The 22,622-nt window shown below is 43.2% G+C and overlaps 1 protein-coding gene across 1 annotated transcript; it reads left to right on the top strand.

Annotated features, from left to right (window-relative positions):
• Nucleotides 1-1,539: 1,539 nt before the first annotated feature.
• LOC132836548 (myelin and lymphocyte protein-like) lies at nucleotides 1,540-16,795 on the top strand. Its single transcript, XM_060855891.1, has 4 exons — nucleotides 1,540-1,731; nucleotides 8,541-8,708; nucleotides 9,707-9,829; nucleotides 16,110-16,795. Exons 1-4 carry the CDS (start codon nucleotides 1,642-1,644, stop codon nucleotides 16,185-16,187), a joined length of 459 nt encoding a protein of 152 aa, XP_060711874.1. The 5' UTR covers nucleotides 1,540-1,641; the 3' UTR covers nucleotides 16,188-16,795.
• Nucleotides 16,796-22,622: the final 5,827 nt, after the last annotated feature.

Raw genomic sequence — 22,622 nt, 5'->3', positions numbered from 1 at the left:
TTCCAATTTGAAATGCTGTGTTCTTGGTTTGTATACCTGATGTTGAGTATATATTGTACATGTTAAGATGACTGCAGTGGAACATGCTGTATAGAGATAAGTTAAATTTTTGTGCCAAATTCTACAACATTCACATTCAGATATTTGTACACTTTTATCACAATTTTCAAGATATATTTTGAGGAAAATAAATAACTTTTGAGCATGTGCTGGGGATGGGACTCCTGCATCCCCTCAGCAACCCCCTGTACAGTTTTCCTTATTGAAACCTTGCAGCCCCCACTTCCAAATGCAGTGTTTGGAAACCCCACTGCCTGTTGTGTTACAGGTTTACCTCATTTCCTGCTGTCAGCGTAGTTTCACCACTCCGAACTCTCAGTCCAGACACAGTGCACCTCCCTTGAAGAGGGGCAGGTTAGCTTTAATTGAATGGCAGCTCTTGTGAAATCGCTTCACTCCTAAAGGTGCAATATGAATGAAAGTTGTTGTTGTGTTTCTTGACAACTGGAATGTCATTCTTTCTGATGAGTGTGCTCATCTGGAAAGGGTACTCAGTCTGATCATTGACTTGTGACCTCACATGAAACAAGTTGTCAATGGCTTGCTCAATGGCGCCCTGACTATTGAATTACTCTTTGGGGAAGGACAATTGGTGGAACTTAATCTGCTCCTTGACTTTTCTTGTAATTCAGTTACAATTGCACAAATGCTGAATCCCGGTAGAAATGATCTCACTGGAAATCCTCAGGACAGCCCACTCGCTAGTACAAAGGCGTCTTCCAAGCCATCCAGCACCAAGTCTGCAGTGTATTTCGGGAAGGAAACATTCCACAAACTGGACATTTGGGATGCTATAGAAAGGGTGATTTTTCATGGTGTAGCAATGTGGGATGTCACGAGGTGAACAGTAGGTGCTGATGTGGGGCACTGAGAGCGTTTGTAGTGATAGAAGGGATCTCTAAGGCTCTGAATATAGGTTCTCTTTATGCAGCAATATGGGTGTTCCTTAAAAAGATTTAAAAGGGATGTAAGGGGCAACATTTTCACACAGAGGATGGTGCATGTATCGCATGGGCTGCCAGTGAAGTGGTGGAGGCTGGCACAATTACAACATTTAAAAGGCGTCTGGGTGGGTACATGAATAGGAAGGGTTTGGAGGGATATGGGCCGGTGGGACTAGATTGGATTGGGATATCTGGTCGGCATTGACAGAAGGGTCTGTTTCTGCTCTGTGCATCTCTATGACTCTATGAGTCTATGACTCGATGCCTCTCACTTGAAAGCCACTGTCCACAATTTAACATGGAAGAAAACTTCAAGTCACCCACTTTTCCTGCACACAGCAGGGTGACATCTGTGAGGAACAGAGGAGTAAGTGGAAAAGCAGGTGAGCAAGGCTTCACTCAAATATCTTGCACAGCCCTCTCTTCCCCTCCCCCTTCCATTCACCTGGGAGGCGGAGGTTAGTGCAATGATGCAAAACAATTTGGGGATGACTGATTGAAAGAGAGACACACCCTCAAGTTGGCTCTGGTATATCAATCCTGATACACAGTTGACTATCAACTTCAGAGTTTTGACTGTGTTTGTGACAGTCAGAATAATCTTTTCACAAACGTGCAGTTTGTTGTAAATAACACCATGTCGGCTCCAGCAACTTCAACTAGCCCCATACCTTCTGGGGGGAAAGTGTGTATAACATTCCCAGAGATCCTGATGTTGGGTGAATTTGTGAGTAACGTTATTTTGTTATCTTGCTGAAAGTAATTGAGAAATGTTGCCTTATTTTAATGTTGTGAAAAAGTGTGTGTTTTCCAAAATGCTTGATGTTCTAGGATGCTTGTAGAAAACATGTGATAGGGAATTGGAGATGGGGTGATGTGAAGGACAGAATACAGTCAAAAGGGGACTGAAGGTGGTGGGGGGGGGGGGGGGGGGTGGGGATGAGGTGATGTGGGTGTACAAACACAGAGAGGTAGAAAGGAATACAAGAAGCCAGGATAATTTTAAGGGAGGGGGAGGGGGGGAGGTTTCACGAATCTAGAGCAAAAGGGGGAGAGAGGGTAAGAGGATCAGGAAATGGGGTGGGGGTAGATTGCTTTTCAAAACGGATCTGAGGAAAAAAGCAACTTTAAAAATGTTCACATTCATAATTAAATCAATAATCCTGATTGAAGAAATGTTGGTAATTCTTTCACCCTTGGTGAAAAGATTGAAAAGTCTCAGTTTTGATAGCTGTAACCTATTGTTACAAAACACTGTCTCCAATTCCATCGGGACTGGTTGAAGGCACCACTGGGTTTGGGTGAATTCACTTGGTGGGGTCATACTGCCCCTCTGGGAGGGGGAGCGACCCCATTCAGGGACAGTACAGGGCATCGACTATTGTCTTTCCCTCAAACCGATTTGCAAAGCGTGCTTCAGAGCCGGACTGACTGAGCTCAGTGTGTCCCTTGGGAGAACGCGTTTTAAATTGCAAATTTAGGGTTGTTCAGATGTGGAAAGCATTTAAACTTTAGACAAATGCGATCCTACAGTGGAGACAGCCCACAGGAGGGTTACTGCACCAATTAAATAGGCTCAGGATTACAACATGAAGTTGATTTTAAGTGAAGATTCAGCTCAATGTTGGTTTTCTCCATTTCTGTACTTTGCCAGCCTTGGTTGTGAGGGTCTGATCTGACTGTGGCCACTTATAGTTGAACTGGAGTAATTTTTGTATCCTTGTAGAAATCAGGTGATATCAGGCTTGGCTCTGCTATTCACGTCGTTTCATTGCATTTGGGAGTGATGTAAAAACTACTCATTTATATTTTGTATAAAACTTCTCCTAAACTCAACTCCAATCTTCCACCCCGCCCCCCAAATTCTGACCCTCCATTCACGTTAATTAGTGCTAAATTGTCACTTACGCATGAACACCCCCCCCTTTAAATTTAAATCTCTGAAGTCCAGATTCTCGGCATATTTTTAACATAAACCTGTATCAGTATTTGCAGCTGTGGAAGGGTCTTTGCTCTGCCCTCCCTGGATAGTGGTGAGATCACAGCTTGATAACAACAGCCTTTCCCCCGCCGCCCCCATTCCTTTGTAGCCTTGGGTCAGGGAGGGACAATTGAGCCAGAATTCTTGTTGCAGGTCTCTATCCAGTCAGCTCTGGTAGGAACGAGTTTGCCCGAGAACGGTGTCATGGTCTGCCACGTTCCTCCCCCCACTCAACTGGAAAAACTTGTCGGTTTAGTTCAGTCAAGACTCTGGGACAGAGGCCTGGCCTAGAGAGCTCCAGCACAGTGGGAATTCAGGACTGCAGCATTGGGAGGTGGAAGGAATTGCTTCTTCTTGTCTCATCTCTTATAGTGGGAGTGCGTTAAAAGAGCAAACCAATCACCATGTTTAATATATAAAAGCAAAATGTTGCAGATGATAAAACCAATGTGCGAATTTACTGGGGAAAGCTGCAGCATCTGTGGAGAGAATTCTTTGAGTCACAGGACTCAGTGTTAACTTGTTTCTTTCTGTACAGATGTTGCCAGACCAGCTGAGTTTCTCTTGCATTCTGTATTTTGCCTTTTCAACTAGCTTATCATGTTGGAACACAGTTAAATGAATTTGACCACAGCCCAGCTGCTAACAATCCCATCAGAGCGGGGTTGTGGTTTCACATCCATGCTGACGATTGTATACTAGGAGAAAGTGAGGACTGCAGATGCTGGAGATCAGAGCTGAAAATGTGTTGCTGGAAAAGCACAGCAGGTCAGGCAGCATCAAAGGAGCAGGAGAATCAACGTTTCAGGCATAAGCCCTTCTTCAGGAATGAGGAGGGTGTGCCAAGCATGCTAAGATAAAAGGTAGGGAGGAGGGACTTGGGGGAGGGGTATTGGGAAAGCGATAGGTGGAAAGAGGTTAAGGTGAGGGTAATAGGCCGGAGAGGGGTTGGGGGTGGAGATGTCGGGAAGAAGATTGCAGATCAAGAAGGCGGTGCTGAGTCCAAGGGTTGGGACTGAGAAAAGGTGGGGGGAGAAGAAATATGCATTCATCCCTTGTGGTTGGAGGGTTCCTAGGCGGAAGATGAGGCGCTCTTCCTCTAGACGTCGTGTTGCCATGGTCTGGTGATGGAGGAGGCCAAGGACCTGCATGTCCTTGGCGGATTGGAAGGGGGGAGTTAAAGTGTTCAGCCACAGGGCAGTTGGGTTGGTTGGTGCGGGTGTCCCAGAGGTGTCTCTGAAAGGTTCCACAAGTAGGCGGTCTGTCTCCCCAATGTATAGGAGGCCACATCGGGTGCAGCAGATGCAGTAAATGATGTGTGTGGAGGTGCAGGCGAATTTCTGATGGATATGGAAGGATCCCTTGGGGCCTTGGAGGGAAGTGAGGGGGAGGTGTGGGCGCAAGTTTTGCATTTCTCGCAGTTGTAGGGGATGGCGCCAGGAGTGGAAGTTGGGTTGGTGGGGGGTGTGGACCTGATGAGGGAGTTACAGAGGGAGTGATCTTTCCGGAACACTGATAGGGGAGGGGAGGGAAATATATCCTTGGTGGTGGGGTCTGTTTGGAGGTGGCGGAAATAAAGAAGGATGATGCGCTGTATCTGGAGGTTGGTGAGGACCAGTGGGGTTCTGTCCTGGTGGCGATTGGAGGGGCGGGGTTCAAGGGCAGAGGAGCGGGAAGTGGAGGAGATGCAGTGGATAGCATTGTCAACCATGTCTGAGGGGAAATTGCAGTCTTCGAAGGAGGCCATCTGGGTTGTTCGGTATTGGAACTGGTCCTCCTGGGAGCAGATGCGGCGGAGACGAAGGAATTGGGAATATGGGATGGCGTTTTTACAGGGGCCAGGTTGGGAGGAGGTGTAATCTAGGTAGCTGTGGGAGTCGGTCGGTTTATAATAAATGTCCGTGTTAAGTCGGTCGTCCGAGATAGAAATGGAGAGGTCTAGGAAGGGGAGGGAGGAGTCTGAGACAGTCCAGGTAAATTTGAGGCCAGTGTGGAAGGTGTTAGTAAAGTGGATGAACTGTTCAACCTCCTCGTGGGAGCATGAGGTAGTGCCGATGTAGCAGAGGAAAAGGTGGGGGTGTGTGGTGCCAATGTAGCTGCAGAAGATGGACTGTTTCACATATCCGATGATTGTATACCCACAAAAAAATTATGATGCGAAGGTGCCGGTGTTGGACTGGGGTGGACAAAGTTTAAAAATCACACGACACCAGGTTATAGTCCAACAGGTTTATTTGGAAGCACTAGCTTTTGAAGCTCCTTCATCAGGTGGTTGTGAAGCAACGCTCTGAAAGCTAGTGCCTCCAAATAAACCTGTTGGACTATAACCTGGTGTTGTGTGATTTTATTTTAAACAAAAAAAAATTAGATTAATTCTGCTCGGTCAGAGGACTGTTTCCTTTGGGTATACGTCCAATTTAAAGTACGTAGAACATAGAACAGTACAAGACAGCACAGTACAGGCCATTCAGCCCTCAATGTTGTGCCAACCTTTTATCCTACTCTAAGATCAAACTAAACTACATACCCTTCATTTTGCTATTATCTATGTGCCTCTCCAAGAGTTGCTTAAACGTTCCTAATGTACCTGACTTTACTACCACTGCTGGCAGTGTATTCCATACACCCACCACTCTGTGTAAAGAACCTACCTCTGACATCTCCTCTAAACCTTCCTCCAATCACCTTAAAATTATGTTACCTCGTGATAGCCATTTCCGTCTTGGGAAAAAGTCTCTGGCTATCCACTCTATCTATGCTTCTCATCATCTACCAAGTCACCTCTCATCCTCCTTCACTCCAATGAGAAAAGCCCTAGCTCCTTCAACCTTTCTTCATAAGACATGCCCTCCAGTCCAGGCAGCATCCTGGTAAATCTCCTCTGCACTCTCTCTAAAGCTTCCACATCCTTCCTATAATGAGACAACCAGAACTGAACACAATATTCCAAGTGTGCTCCAATGTTGACTCTCCCGTTCCTCGGATGCTACCTGACCGGCTGTGCTTTTCCAGCACTTCGACTCTGATCTCCAGCATCTGCACTGCTCACTTTCTCCCATATTCCAAAGTATGGCTAACCAGAGCTCTGCAGAGCTGCAGCATTACCTCACAACTCTTAAACTTAATTCCCCTGCTAATGAAAGCCAACACACCATATGCCTTAACGACTCTATCAACCTGGGTGGCAATTTTAAGGGATCTATGGACATGGACCCCAAGATGCACCTGTTCCTCCACACTACCAAGAATCCTGCCTTTAACCCTGTAATCTGCATTCAAACCTGACCTTCCAAAATGAATCAATTCACACTTTTTTCCAGGTTGAATTCCATCTTCCACTTATCAGCCCAGTTCTGCATCCTGTCAATGTCCTGTTGCAACCTACACCAACCTTCCACAGCTCCACTAACCTTCGTGCCATCAGCAAACTCACTAACCCACCCTTCCACTTCTTCATCCAAGTAATTTATAAATTTACTCTACTTACAAACAGTAGAGGTCCCAGAACAGATCCCTGTAGAACACCACTGGTCACCAAGCTCCAGACTGAATACTTTCCATCTACTACCACCCTGTGTCTTCTATTGGCCAGCCAATTCTGTGTCCAGACAGTCAAATGTTCTTGTATCACATGCCTTCTTAGTTTCTGAATGAGCCTACCATGGGGAACCTTTCCAAAGTGTGGAGGAATTATCCCCAACACCTTGGCCTCTGTTAATCCTACAATCGACAGCATTTAAAATGATCTTGGTTGCTATTTGAGTTTATTGACTGCATGTCCTACATTGCAACTTGATCTTGGCCAAAAGACGGAAACCATGGTAACTGCACTGCAATACATTTCATGGCTAGAAGAACTTTGGGATACTCTGAATGTTTTTTTCTCAATATTTTATCAAAGCTAATGAGATATATCATCTAAGCTGGTTTCACCAATTTATTTAACAATTGGGACAAATATAGAAGCATGAAACATTAGGAAGGGGAAGAAAAATGAACAGGCAAAAGAGACACTTATCAAACACTCTTAATTTGGTACTCGTGATCCTTATGAACAAATAGTTCTAGTCATAACAGGCATGACCTTGGACAAAATACTTTCTGAATTCTGCTATTATAATTACTCTTCATGCTTTTCCTTCATATATGCCTGCCCAATTGACTGAATATTAATGTGGATTCAGCCTCCAGCTCTAACACTGAATGCCACAGCATTGTAACTCTCCATAGTAAATAACCTGTTTTTTTTTGCCTATTAAACTGCTCAAGAAAGCTCACTTTTAAAGAGGAAGTTGAGACTCCATTTCCGATTTGGAATTTGTGAGGGTGAAACTGAATTTCAGTTGAGGCTTGAGCTTGAAGGTGGAAATCTGTCTGCAGCTGAGGTGGGTTTGAAATTAGAAACTAAACCAGAAATTGTGGTTGATTACCGCTGTGACCAATGTTTGAAACTAAGATTAAAGGTTGAATTAAAGCTGTAGAATTTGAAGTAATTTCTTATATCTGCCAGGGCTGGAAGTGAAATGATGTTTAAGGTCAAGGCTGAGTTGGTTTCTATTTGAACTGTGAGTGAACCCACCCCTCCCCATTTTCATTTTCCCTCCATTTTTCTCCCCTTTCAAAGCCTAGTGACTTTTCTTTGGGTGCTATAGTTGACAGTTGTCTTCCTATTCCCTTGCCCTTTTTGGGATGAAGCCCTTATAATAAGTGTTTAACTTTAAGTCACCTTGGCCAAACATCTTTGGGTGACATCCACAGTGTGCATTTTTCCAGCAGGGATCTATTTCTAGCTCAAGAAGGAAGCCAACTGATCGAGCTTCCCTTTACTCAGAGAGTAGTACGGATATGGAATGCATTACCTACAATGGTAGTAGATTCATCAAGTTTAAGTTCATTTTAAGTCTTCATTGGACAGGCATATGGATGTAAATGGAATAGTGTAGATGGATGGGCTTCAGATTAGTAAGACAGGGTGGCGCAACATCGAGGGCCGAAGGGCCTGTACTGCACTGTAATGTTCTATGTTCTATGCTATAGGATTAGCAAAGGAGCCATTTGGTGGTTGCATGTTGTTGGTGATAATTAATCATGGATTTCAATGTATCTAGAGCAAATTCAATTGTGAAACGCTTTCAAAGTCATACATCCAGAGTAATTTCTTCCTCCTAAGCCTTCCTATGTTCATTGTCTTAAATTATTCCTGAATGGTGTTGCAAATCTTTAGACCATTTTAAGTAAAATTATTTGCTGCCATTGCCTCCCTTTCTAGAACTTTAACATTTTCTCACCATTTTGTTTCTGCTTTTTACTTGTGGATTCATTACTTTGCCAGTGTTTGGCCTGGTCCTCTGGTTTTAATGTTCTGAAGGTGATAAACACTGAACCAAAAAGTCCATGTGGTGATGGATGACGTTAATGTTATTGAACGTCTGAGCAGCCTGAAAGTGGCTTGTGTCCAAGCCATAATCATGACCAAGTCATTCTTGAAGTGCAATGACACTTGGGCTGGGTTAGATTCTGTGGCTAATTAGATTTGTTTGTGTTTTGTCTTTTAGGTTTTTGGTGGCCTGGTTTGGATTCTTGTGGCTTCTGCTCGCGTTGCATTTCCACCGGACCAAGGCTGGGTGATGTTTGTTTCAGTTTTCTGCTTTGTGATCACTACGTTGCTGCTCATCCTCTACACAGCTGGAGTTCAGAACAGTTCAACTGCTTGGATGGCAGTGGTATGTCTCTGGCCTTTCTACCATCTTTCCATTATTATGACCAATACAAGTTTGCTGTTATGCTCTAACCTACAAGGTTAACCAACTGGAAATGTCTTCTGACCATCAAATATTTACTGGGGAAAACCCCCAGGACTATGGAGGATGTGTGAGCGAACTCATTCCTAGTGTCAGTAAGGGATAATTGTTTCTGGCCACAATGGTGGGACTGGCAATGTGATGCTTTTTTAATATATAAAAGGAGACATGATCAGGTCTTGTAAGTGTAAAGTGTGGAGGAACGTAGCTGATTTTTGTTTAATGAAAGAAATATTGGACTGTGACATAAAATTTGTTAAGTGCCATGTAGTGTTAAGCTAAATGCTACCCAAAAATAACTGCTCAGATTTTATGTATAAAATAAACACAAGCTTTTTTTTTGGAGAAGAGGGTTTTCTGAATAAAAATAGATACCAATTAATTGTCTTGAATCTATTTGGAGTTAGGGAATATCTAAGGACAGCTCAAATGTAGAATTAAATGGCCGGGGGGTGGGGGAGGGGAGGGGGGGAGGGGTGTAGGTGGTGGGCAGGGAGGCGGGTGGTGGTAATTTGGCCCAATTGTATAAATGAGTTCAAAGCAGTGAAATTATATTGATCCCCTTGTTTAGTTTTCTCCCTGGGTTACACTTGTTCTGGGGATAGATGCTTCCCTGGTACCTCGTCAAGTTGCCATTGTTCACGTGGAACTATTCAAAGAAGCTTTGTTTTTTTTTTGACTCCCTGTCTCTGGGTATGCATTGAGTAGAATTACTGGATTATAACTATGGGTGATAACCTTATACTTGAGCCAGCCATTGCAGGGTCCCGAGTAGATCCTCACTAGCTGTCAAATAGGCAGTACATCAGCGAACAGAATCTTTTTAAGGACAGACTTGGAGTGGGAGCCGACTGCATTGAAGTGTACATTACAAAATGACTGTGAATTAGTTTCTCATTTTGTGCTTCCTCTTGTTTTAGGATGTCTTCTACCATTTCATTGCTGCAGTGTTTTATTTAAGTTGTGCTGTTCTGGAGGCTAGCGACACAAGATTTCGTTTTTTCCTTCTGAATCAAGTGCACAAAATCAACATTGCTGCTTCGGTAAGTCACTGTTTTGTTGTGCAGTTTTGTTTTATGCTGCACACCTGCTTAATGAGTAATCAAAATAGACTTTTTTCATCCATAGAATTAGTAGTGCCAAACAGCAAAATAATAATAATGAACAAGATGGTTTAATGAGAACAACGCAGGAGTAGGGTGTCTGAAACTCTGAGGTGGCAACTTGGAGAAGCCATAAAACAGCAAGGGCATACTATGGACAGCTTAGCAATCCTGTAACCAGTAGATCAGACCAAGGCTGGGCAGCGGTGCCAAATCCAGTTCTAAATGGCAGATGAATAAGAACTGACAGGAATTCCGTGAGCGTGTCCAGTCTCAATGGTAGTGGATCTCTGCACTTGAGTGTGAAAGACAAAGTTTAGCACTTGCACTGTCCATTGGCAGAACTGCAGCAGGGATGATCCATCTTGACTTCATCTTAAGGGAAGTGGGGAGGCACCCCAACATAACTTGTCATGTTTCATCCAGTTTGTATAATTCCATGTTGAAATGACTTGGGGCACAGGGTCCATGATGAAGTGTTACAAGGTTTGTCTTGGAACTAGCCACTAGTTGTACTGGAACAGCTTGGCTAGAAATTGTCAAGAGTGTGGTGCTGGAAAAACACAGCAGATCGGGCAGCATCTGAGGAGCAGGAGAATCAACATTTCGGGCAAAGGTCCTTCATCGGAAATGTGGTTGGGTGCCTTGGGGATGGAGAGATAAATAGGATTGGGAGGAGCTGTGGGGGAATGTAGCTGAGTGCAATATGTGGATGGAGGTGGGGTTAAAGGTGATAGGTCAGAGGGGAGGCTGGAGCAGATAGGTCGGAAGAAAGATGGACAGTGAGGCAGGTCATGGGGCGGTGCTGAGCTGGAAGGTTTGAACTGGGATAAGGTAGGGAAGAGGAAATGAGGAAACCGGTGAAATCCACATTGATGCTATAGGGTTGGAGAGTCCCGAGGCGGAAGATGAGACGTTCTTTTTCCAGGCGTCGGGTGGTAAGGGGGTGGCGATGGATGAAGCCCAGGTTCTGCGTGTCCTTGGCGGAGTGGGAGGGGGAGTTGAAGTGTTTGGCCATGGGGGTATGGGGTTTGTTAATGCAGTTGGCTGGAGATGTTCTCTGAAACTCTCTGCAGGTAGAGGTTAGGGGAATTGTGGAAAAATTGCGTGGGTACATCCTGGTCAAAAATGTCGCCAAGTACAGTCTAGCCAGTCTAATGCTCCCCTTCGTTTATCAGCTGCAGCAAGCTATGAACAAAGTAAAGTGATGGAAGGACTCATTGACAGCACTATCTCTCAGTATTTCTTCATCAATAGCCACCTCATCAATGCTCAGTTTGATCCTGCCATGACTGCTTTGACTGCAGATCATGCTTCAGCCTCACTCAATCTGGTTCAGTGACTACCCTGGACATCAAAGATGACACTTCACAGATTTTTAAACATCTGGAAATACCCGGAATCTTGCAGCATCCACAGAGAGAAACTGGGCCAAAAGGAGCCCTAGCAGAGCTGAGAGAAGCTCCACTGCCTGGAGTTTCTTCTGGCATGAAGGAGGATGATGTTTTGGGTTACAAATAGGCCAATAATCTCAACTCCAGCTCACGGCTACAAGAGCTCCTCAGGGCAGCGGTTTTCTAATCAACCCAATCGAGGATGCATTATTACATACCTCTGGGGCAGGTGGAACTTGAAATCAGGGCTCCTAACCCAGAGAGCGTGACACTATCTCTGCAACACACTCCCAGTTCCTCAGTATAGTGTTCCAGACTATCTTGGCAACTATTTTCAGCTTTTTGATTAGAATCCCCACAGTGTGGAAACAGGCCCTTTGGCCCAACAAGTCCACACCGACCCTCCGAAGAGCAACCTGCCTAGACCCATTCCCCGGCCCTATACTTACACCTGACTAATGCATCTACCACTATGGGCAATTTTAGTATGCCCTATTCCCCTAACCTGCACATCTTTGGAGTGTGGGACAAAACCAGAAAACCCAGAGGTAGCCCACACAGACAGTTGTCTGAGGCAGGAATCGAACTCAGGTCCCTGGCGCTGTGAGGCAGCAGTGCTAACCACTGAGCCATTGTGCCACCCCAGCAAAAAACACATTTGTTTTATTCATTCTGGGGATTTTGATATCACTGGCCAGGCCAGCATTTATTGCCAATCCTTTAATGGCCAGAAAGCAGTCAAGCACATTGCTGTTGGTTTGGAGTCCCTTGGAGGCCAGACCAGGTGGGGACAACAGACTTCCTTCCCTAAAGGACACCAATGAACCAGATGGGTTTTTTTCTGACAATTGGCAATGGTTTCATGGTCATTAGATTCTTTATTTCCAGATTATTATTGAATTCAAATTCCACCATCTGTGGTAGGATTCAAGGCCAGGTTCCCAGAATGTTCCGAGGTCTCTGGATGACTGGTCTAATGCTAATGCCACCAGGCCATCGCCTACCCTTAAGTTGCATCATCAGTCATCCTTGCCTTTTTGAGATCAGATGTGTGGGGATGTTCATTGGTGATTGCACAGTAGTCCATTCTATTGCAGTAGTTTGCATACAGCAAGACATGAATGTTCTGACTAGAGCTGATATCCAGCACGAATGCTACTTGCCAGTCAATGATTATCTTAAACAATGTCATCACCATGTTCAGTCACAGTTCCATCACTAAATCCTCACCAACATACTGGTGGATCAGAATTGAACAAACCGGACTGAATAAACCACAAAGGTTTGGAATTCAGTGGTGAATAACTCATCTCTTGATTCTTCTGTAAACCTCTGCCTTTTTTTGTAGATGAAGGATACTTCAAAAATGTGAAGGAGTAAGCTCTGCTTGCTTTAGATGAGTTCAGCTCTGACACTTGATAGCATCTAGGGCAGCTCTCTTGATGTCACCACATCATCAAACACTCGCTCCCTTCACCACACTGGCTGTGTGTACTGCAGTGGCATCTGTGAAACCCATGATCCACATAAAAGTACAAGGGCAAAGGGCTCTAAAGCCAAAAATAGCTGGAGATATTCAGCAAGTCTAGAAGCACCTCTAGACCAAAAGCAGCCTGTGTTTTGGGTCAAGTATAAATCTTCAGAAGATGGGTCACCATACCTGAAACATTGTCTCGATTATAGTGGTGCAGGAAAAGCACAGCTGGTCAGGCAGCATCCGAGGAGCAGGAAAATCGATGTTTTGGGCAAAAGCCCTGAAACATTGCCTGCTTTCTCTCCACAGATGCTGTCTGACCTGCTGAGATTTTACAGCAATTTGTTTTTGCTTCATTTCCTGCACGATCAGTTCTGTTTTTGGACAAAAGGCACATGAGAACACCACCATCTTTTCCCCTCTAAGACCTATATCATCCTGACTTCGGACGATATTGCTGTTCTAATTGTCTGGGAGGTTAAGCTCTCCCCAGTTGTACAGTTGATGGATTGTACAGAGAGAGGCTGTTCACTGGGGTAATAAATGCTGACTTTTCCAGTGAAACCCATATCCCCAAGAAGGAATAAAATAAACTTGCAAATAGTTTATCTATTAAAGATCATGAGCCAACCATGTGATATTCAAGGCACGATTTATTCTATTCACAACCCACTTTGTGGCACCAGTCTTAAATATGGCATGGAGAAGCCTTATGATAAGGTTAATGATTCCTTTCTGTTACAAATGTGAACTATTCAAGTAACAGATTGCTTATTTTGTTACTTGGCTTTAGATCCTAAATGCTAGAGTTAAGAGGATTTTTAAAAAAATCACTCCAGGGATTTGGGCGTTATTGCCAGCACTTAACCACTCTCTGGACAGTTGGTGATAATGGGTTAGCCACACTGCTGTTTGTCTGGAGTCATGTTTTCGCCAGATCAGAATGACTGACTTTTTGTGAACCAGGTGGGGGTTTTTGTGATGGTCAGCATTGGTCAAACAGCCAGCAATGGGCAAGTGCTTTGCTTCAGGTTTTTGTACTCAATTCAAGTAGCACTTTCTGCCATGGTGGGATCCAACCCGTGAACATTAGCCCTGATTACAAGTCCAGTGATTATCACCATGACCCCCCCCCCACCCCTCAATTTAAGCAAACTAAGTTTTGATAGCAAAAATCTGCTGTACACAATGTTCTTGCCATCACTCTTAAAGCGCTAACTTTCATTAGGGCACTATTCCAAAGTTGCCTAGTTCTGTTTTATTTTTGAGCTTGGGTTCCACTCATTCACTTGGAATCTCTCTAGGCTGGTGTTTGTTTTTTTCTCTCTGTTTCTCTAGACCAGGGCTGAAACCAATGTCGCAGTTCAATTGTTTCGATAACTGAATGGGCAAACTCCGCACAGGAAAGTGATCTATCCGTTGTCTGCTTTGTGGCTGATTTGTTCAAGGATGGGTAGCACCCTCTCGCCTGAGGACTGAACTATTTTCAGTGCCTTTCTTTTGCAGTTTGTTGTTTTTTTCCCCTGCTGATTCAGTTGAAAGACTTGCTTATTCGGATTGATTATTGGGGACACTTGCCTGGGAGTCTGTGATGCTGCAAGTTATGGGTACAACCTTTACTGCCATTGCAAATAGCCTTCTATTGAGACTAATGTTCCACAATTGGTTTGATTTTAAAAGACTACCAAGGAAGGATGATGGTCTCCTGTAATTGGAGGCTGAGCTAACAGTCCAAAATCCTGGAGGTGATGGGGATCTGCTCTGGTAGAAAGGAAAGTCTGAGGTGTGTGTCTCTGTTTGTGCCAATGTTCAGAGCGGAGGGGAAACCTCCTCTCGCTGATCTGTTTTGGCTCCATCACAACCTTGCCTGCTGGCAGCCTGGGCTCTTGCACCTACCAGGAAACTACTCCAAAGCCTGGAATATTGACACTAAATCTTTCCCTCTGCCTCTTTGTTTTTTGGCTACCTACCAGTATCAGATAGGTAGCTATTTCTGTTCATCTGCATTCAGTCAACTCCCATTGGGAACCTGGCAGTTCGATGAGAGGGGGCAACAGGTCACAGATTCCACACTACATGTCTGGCACCATTTGGGATAATGATGGCTAAAATTTGGGACCCTGGATGAGCTATATCTATTTTGTTTTTGAGTGGATGCAATTGCAGAACCTTTACTGCCATTTGAGCACATTGTTGCCAATACATCGAGTGAAAGGTGTTTTGTGCAGAATACTGGCTTACTCAGTCAGAGGTGAAAACAATTGCCCTAATCTTTTTTTTTGCCATTAGCAATGGCCCCAAGTGAGAGGGCAGCGAACATTAACTGAGCCCACCTCTCCTTTAGGTTAGATTCCCTACAGTGTGGAAACAGGCCATTCGGCCCCTCCAACTGTCTGAATAGTAACCCACCCAGACCCATTTCCCTCTAACTAATGCACCTGACACTATGGGGCAATTTAGCTTGGCCAGTTCACCCAACCTGCACATCTTTGGATAGTGGGAGGAAACTGCAGGACCCTGAGGAAACCCACGCAGACACGTGCAGAATGTGCAAACTCCACGCAGACATCGCCTGAGGTTTTTGAGTAGATTGACTGACTGCCATTCTAGTACACAGTTACCAATACATTGAGTAATCAAGAAAGTTAATTGGACGTTATACTTAATCATATGGGGAATTGAAATGGTAATGTTTTAGAAGCAGGTCATTGGCTTACTAGACTAATGCCTGTAACAAGAGGATTGACTTAAAGATTGGGTTGGACTGTATCCTCTGGAGCTTGGTGACAGATGGCTGAATTGAAATGTATGCAATCATGAGGGGATTTGACCAGTTGATGTTGAATATTTCTTCCTGAGAGAATCCAAAAGCAGCCACTCTGTAAAGTAAGGGGATGCCCACCCACAATAGTTGAGGATGTCACTTTTCTTTCTATCCAAGGGCTGAGATTCCTTCAAATTCCCTGCTGCAAAAGACAGTGGGTGTGGAAACTTTTTAAGGCAGGTGTAACGTTTTGTTTACAAAGTGAATTAAAGATTGTCAGGAAGGTATTATCAAATGGTAGTGCAGATCTGACTTGGCAAGGGATCTACTCTTGTTCCTTTTCATAGTTTTAAAAAGAAAATCAGCTAAGGGAGCCAGAATTCAAGCTGGCATCAGCATGATCTGAAGCTTGGCAGCTTATTGGGTAAACTATTTGTCTCTATTCTTAAGTAGTGAGCTATATTCAGAATACTCCATGATGTGGAGATGAAGAATGGAACATAGTTCGTGCCATTTGAAGTGTGAATTTTGATCTAATTTGCAAGTTAATAACTTTTTATAGTAAACACTTGTCTCTCACTATTTCAGGTCTTTGCATTTGTGGCCACCTTACTTTATACGATACATGCGGTAATGTCAATACTGAGATGGAAGAACACCTCATGAATGCCAGGACAAGAAGCAAATGTCATTGAATCAGAAGATTTACTCCTTCCCAAACTTACTGATGTTGTTCTTTCCTTATTGTTGTTTTACATCAATTCTCATTGCAACTGGTAACTACCATATTTACACATAACCATGATGCACAGAGGAGCTAACAATACCTTGAAATGTATTTAATATTTAAAGGTTGGAGTACTGAAAGCTCCAAAGGACTGTGGCAGTCTGGAACTCCTTCCATGAAGTAAACCAAGCTTTAGTCTCAAGTTAAATTTTAGATTTGTGTTTTGGGGGTAAGGGTATTTTTAAAGACTCCAGAATGAAGTCAGGTTGATGGTTTAAGCTATAGATACAGGTCATGCATGACCTAATTGATGGACAAGCTGAACCTCTGTTCCTTTATCCCGGGGTCAGCCTTTATATTGTTTATGCCACTGTTTACTGAAGGACTGAGACCCTGCAAGCAGCTAATTTTTATTTTAAAACAGTGGATCCAAAATTTTTAACCCCATGGAGAATTTCTCTCAGGTTACAAATTGCGTGAGTGGTTAATTCTCTTTCCTCATGCATGTGTTGGGTGGGGGAAGGAAGCTGTGCTTTTTTTTCTAAACCAAGAAAAATGGGGTGCATTTTCTGCAATGTCGGGCTAACTTGGGAGGAAAAATAAGGGGGATGAGTCACAATCCCAGAAAGGAGTATATTGGTCTTCTGCTCTACTTTAAATAGCACTCAAGCAGCATTATAGATTCTGTGAAATTCTCTCCATCCAAATTCTCTTCATCTTGTTAAATATTTTATACAGCAGTTTCAAAATTCATTTTGAGTCGTTTATTCTTTCATTTATAATAATCCTCACATTTTTGGTTTTTCAAAAAAGTCAGTGGGTCTAATTTGTTTGAATCTCAATTTAAAATTTTGCCATTTTGTACTTCGGTATTTTGGTTGCAAGATTATTTGACTTTATTGATACTCTTTTTAAAAGCCTTGCTGTTGACTGTATAAAGCAACTTTGTGGTTTTTACCTTGTTTAATTTTCCCATGAAATAAATGTATTGTTAAACACTTGGTTATTTTACCCGCTCTTCCACAATGGTTCAGTTTGAAATATTTTTTAAAATAAAATACAGCTTCTATGGCCTCAAGTATTCAAGTGATTCTAAGTATTTAAAACCAAAGAATGTTCTTTTCTAAAAAAAATTTAATGTAGGCCACATTTGCCACCACTTTGTGTATAGCAACATCCAACATAGAATTTGTCACTGGGCAAATGGACACTGAATGTCATGTTGCTTACTAAACCAGATTTGAATGAAGTCTACATGTTATTATCATCCCATTCCATCAATTCAAACCCTTCAGCTATAGCCAGCACTAACCCTATTTGGATGGAAGGGAAAACAATATGGAGTGGTCAGAAACCCCTGAAGTTAACCTGTAGCTCACAAAATGAAGATGCATTGTGGTTGAATTGGCTGCTGGCAGTCATGCAGCAAGGAGGCTTGAGTGAGTGTTACTTGAGAGACTTGGCACATAGGCCTTTATAGTTGCACAGTAACAATGCCAGGCTCCTGATTGACTACACCCTCCGGTCTGTAGAGATGTAGCTGGTGAGGCGGTTGTTATAGTGGCTTTAATGTCTCAAAACTCTTGATTTGGAGAGGGTCCCATTAGATTGGAAGGAAGCAAGTGTAGCTCATTTAGTCAACTAGGTTGGGAGGCAGAAAGTGGGAAACTAAAACTGGTGAAGAGGGTGCAAGGCTAAAGACCATATTGATAGGTTAAGTGATGTGGCGAATGGATGATGAGATGGGAAAATGTGAAATCTGGGTGTTCTTGTACATCAGTCAATGAAAGCAAGCATGCAGGTACAGCAGGTGGTAAAGAAATGGCATGCTGGCCTCCATAACAAGAGGAATTGAGTATAAGAGCAAAGTGGTCCTTCTGCAGCTGTACAGGGCCCTGTTGAGGCTGCACTGGAGTATTGTGTGCAGTTTTTGGTCTCCAAATTTAAGGAAAGACATTTTGGCTACTGAGGGAGTGCAGCGTAGGTTCACGAGATCAATTCTCAGAATGGCGGGACAATCATATGTTGAAAGATTGGAGTGACTGGGCTTGTTTACACTTGAGTTTAGAAGGATGAGAGGGGATCTGATTGAGGCATATAAAATTATTAATGGATTGGACACTCTGGAGGCAGGAAGCATGTTTCTGTTGATGGATGAGTCCCGAAGCAGAGGTCGTAGTTTAAAAATAAGGGGTAGGCCTTATTTTTATTTAACATTTTATCTAACCAATAGGCCATTGCAATGGTCTAAGATGCAAAAGAATCTGGATGTCCTTGCACAAATCGTGAAAACTTAATGTGAGTATAGCAAATAATAAGGAAAGCTAGCAATCGTTAACATTTATTGCAAGGGGAATTGAGTGCAAAATTAGGGTGCATATGCCTCAGTTATAAGGGCATCCTTGAACTATATTGTTCATCTTATTTAAGGGTGGATATAACAGCGCCAGAGACCCGGGTTCAATTCCCGCCTCAGGCGACTGATTGTATGGAGTTTGCTCGTTCTCCCTGTGTCTGCTTGGGTTTCCTCCGGGTGCTCCGGTTTCCTCCCACAGTCCAAAGATGTGCGGGTCAGGTGAATTGGCCATGCTAAATTGCCTGTAGTGTTAGGTAAGGGGTAAATGTAGGGGTATGGGTGGGTTGCGCTTCGGCGGGTCGGTGTGGACTTGTTGGGCCGAAGGGCCTGTTTCCACACTGTAAGTAATCTAATCTAATAAGTATATTGGAATTGGCCCAAAAGGTTTCCAAGACTATTGCCTGGAATGGATGGGTTGTCTTAAGGAAATACTGAACAGTCAAGTCTCATATCCATTGGAGTCTCAAAGGGTAAGATGTTGATTAAAACACAAGATCATCAGGGGTCTTGATATGCAGAGAGGATGTTTAAAAATCAGGAGCCACTCATACAAGTCGAGACAAGGAGAATTTTTATTTCAGAAGAGAGTGAGTCTTTGAAACTCTCAGAGTCATAGAGATGTACAGCGTGGAAACAGACCCTTCAGTCAAACTCATCCATGCCAACCAGATTTGTTAACTTGATCCAGTCCCATTTGCCAGCACTTGGCCCATATCCCTCCAAACCCTTCCTATTCATATACCCATCCAGATGCCTCTTAAATGTTGCAATTGTACCAGCCTCCACCACTTCCTCTGGCAGCTCATTCCATACACATACCACCCTCTGCATGAGAGAGATGCCCCTTAGGTCTCTTTTATATCTTTCCCCTCTCACTCTAAACCTATGCCGTCTAGTTCTGGACTCCCCCACCCCAGGGAAAAGACCTTGTCTATTTATCCTATCCATGCTCCTCAGTTTTATAAACCTCTATAAGGTCACCCCTCAGCCCCCGATGCTCCAGGGAAAACAGCCCTTACCTATTCAGCCTCTCCCTATAGCTTAAATCCTCCAGCTCTAGTAACATCCTTGTGAATCTTTTCTGAACCCTTTCATATTTCACAACATCCTTCTGATAGGAAGAAGACCAGAATTGCATGCACAATTCCAAAAGTGGCCTAACCAATGTCCTGTACAGTTGCAACATGACCTCTCAACCCCTGTACTCAATACTCTGACCAATAAAGAAAAGCATACCGAATGCCTTCTTCACTATCCTATCTATCAGCAATTCCACTTTCAAGGAGCTATGAACCTGTACTCCAAGGTCTCTGTTCGGCAACACTCCCCAGGACTTTACCATTAAGTGTATAAGTCCTGCTCTGATTTGCTTTTCCAAAATGCAGCACCTCGCATTTATCGAAATTAAACTCCATCTGCCACTTCTCAGCCCATTGGCCCATCTGATCACGATCCCATTGTAATCTGAGGTAACCCTCTTCGCTGTCCACTACACCTCCAATTTTAGTGTCATCTGCAATCTTGCTAACTATACCTCCTATGTTCACATCCAAATCATTTATATTAATGACGAAAAGTAGTGGACCCAGCACCGATCCTTGTGGCACTCCACTGGTCACAGATCTCCAGTCTGAAAAGCAACCCTCCACCTTTAAGCCAGTTCTGTATCCCAATGGTTAGTTCTCCCTGTATTCCATGAGTTCTAACCTTGCTAACCAGTCTCCTTAAAAGATTGTGCAAGCTGAGCTCTTGAATATCTTTAAGGCAGAGGTAGATAGTTTCTTGGAGAAAGTGAGGAGTGCAGATGCTGGAGATCAGAGTTGAAGAATGGAAAAGCACAGCAGGTCAGGCAGCATCCAAGGAGCAGGAGAGTTGACGTTTTGAGTATAAGCTCTTCATCACGAATGAATGTAGATAATTCCTTATTAAACGGTGGGGGTGATAAAAGTGGAAATGTGGATTTGAGGTTACAATCAGATCAGCCATGACCTTATTTAATGGCTGGGTAAAAACTCCCTTCTATTTCAGGCTTTATTGAATTCACGTGTCACAAGCTGCCATGTTGAGATTTGAGCCTGTGTTTCCATCATTCACTTGAACCCTGGGCTGGAATTTATGTTGCTAGTCGAGTGACATATTATCACACCACCACATCCTCCTATGCTATCTCCAGGCAGCATGCCCACTCATGATCCTGTTTCTTCTTGTGGGAGAGAATCTGAAAGGAGAGGCTGACTTAAGGTAGAGATGGATTCTTTCACACTCAAGAAGGTCACAAGTCTTTGGAACGGTCTTCCTAAAGAAAAAAGGTGCTGCAGAATCTTTGAATATGTTTAAGGCAAAGGGAATAGATATTTGGTCAGCAGTGATGGGGGTGCTAGGCAAGGTTATTGCTGGTGTTGAGATGATCAAATCGAAATTTGTTTGTATTTATTCACAAGATGCGGGCATCACTGTCTAGGCCAGAATTTATTACCCATCCCTAATTGCCCAGAGGACACTAAACAGTCAAGCACATTGCTCTGGCTCTGGGTCATGTACAAATCAGACCAAATAAAGACAGAGGATGTTCTACCTGTTATGATGGTGTAAAGGTATACTGTACCTTTAAGAAAGTTGAAAAGCTAGCAAGGACTGACAAAACACAGAGAGTCCTGAACAAGGTAACAAGGTAACACTTGGTCGAAACATATAGCTGCAGCTGAGTTGCCAGGAAACAAAAACAAAATTCAAATGTGAACAATCAGTTTAAATTATGCCCCAAGGGACCAAAATCTAATCAAATTTGAATTTAGTATTTTGATGACATTAAAACCAATGGGAACAATCCAATGTTTTGAGGTATAAAACTGGACATTTTGAACTGTTAGAGGGAGAACTGTCAAGGACATCCACAAATATAGACTGCTAGCTGAAGAGCACTCTGACAATACCTGTCTATAAGAAATTTGCACAGCATAACATCGAAACTGACCAAGAGAAAATCTACAGAGGAAAATCTACAAAGGAAAATGGACAAAGCTGAGTGGTTTTTGAAATATAATTTTTGTTTATATATCTTAATCAGGATTTTATCAGACCAGTATTGTAGAGTGGGAGGTAAACGAGAGTTTTAAGAGAAAGGAATTGTAAGCCGTTGTTGGTTTTAATACTCTCTGTTGGACTTAATAGAATTCTTAATTTTTACTTTAAATAGTGGCTTCTGGGACAATTCTTTGCCTCTCGAATTTTAACAGATTATGGTGTGAGTTGAGCTTCTCTGTGATAAATTAGCTGAGGGGTTTACCCTGTGTCGTAACATACTCTAAAGGGAATTTGTGAATGGAATGGGCTTTGCCTGACACTCAACAACAGTTTGATGGTCATGGTTAGACTCTTAATTCCAGATTTTGTGCTTAACAGATTCAAACACCACTGACTGCTTTGGTGGGATTCGAACCCAGGTGAAACCCTCATCCTGGGATTGAATTTGAAGAAGTTGCTCTTTGTGTGAGGGAGGTCATTGCTTCAGCCATCCTTTGAATGAAGAACTTTTTTCTCACTTCTCTCCTGACTGGCTTGCCTCTGATCTTGATGCCATTACTCTCGACCTGCCTATCCATGAAAACATTGTTCTTCAACTAGCCTTATCAATTCTTTTCAGAAGTGGGAAAAAGATCATCAAGCCATCTCTGAAATATCTATATTCCTTGGGTGCAAGTCTGTCTTATAAAATTCCTCCTCATAGTTTAATCCTTGGAGGTCTGTTAGCATTCTTGTCTATCTGTGTTGGATTACTTCCAAGGAGATCATATTTTTTTCCAAAGTGTCCTAAAATTACACCATATTCCAGATGTTGGCTAACCAGCGGTCCATCACAAAGGCCAATATTACTTTAACATTTTGAATTTTTTGTTTGCGCATGGCCACATTGTCATAGTACACCGAACAAATCCAGTAATAGGCAAAACAACTCATCTTCAATGGAAGGTGTTCAAGAAAGAATCTAATCTGATATAAAACCAATTATACTTGTAAA

Source organism: Hemiscyllium ocellatum, chromosome 3 (assembly GCF_020745735.1).
Source record: "Hemiscyllium ocellatum isolate sHemOce1 chromosome 3, sHemOce1.pat.X.cur, whole genome shotgun sequence".
In the NCBI taxonomy this organism is placed as follows: domain Eukaryota; kingdom Metazoa; phylum Chordata; class Chondrichthyes; order Orectolobiformes; family Hemiscylliidae; genus Hemiscyllium; species Hemiscyllium ocellatum.
The sequence above is the reverse complement of the archived record's forward strand: the minus strand, read 5'-3'. Positions and strand labels throughout refer to the sequence as shown.

What these genes read in the sequence shown, in the direction of transcription:
- LOC132836548 (XM_060855891.1), top strand. Translation starts at nt 1,642, where the DNA reads ATGTCGGCTCCAGCAACTTCAACTAGCCCCATACCTTCTGGGGGGAAA. An exon ending in TCCTGATGTTGGGTGAATTT is followed by an intron (nt 1,732 to 8,540) that starts GTGAGTAACGTT and finishes TTTGTCTTTTAG; the next exon opens with GTTTTTGGTGGCCTGGTTTG. An exon ending in AAATCAACATTGCTGCTTCG is followed by an intron (nt 9,830 to 16,109) that starts GTAAGTCACTGT and finishes TCACTATTTCAG; the next exon opens with GTCTTTGCATTTGTGGCCAC.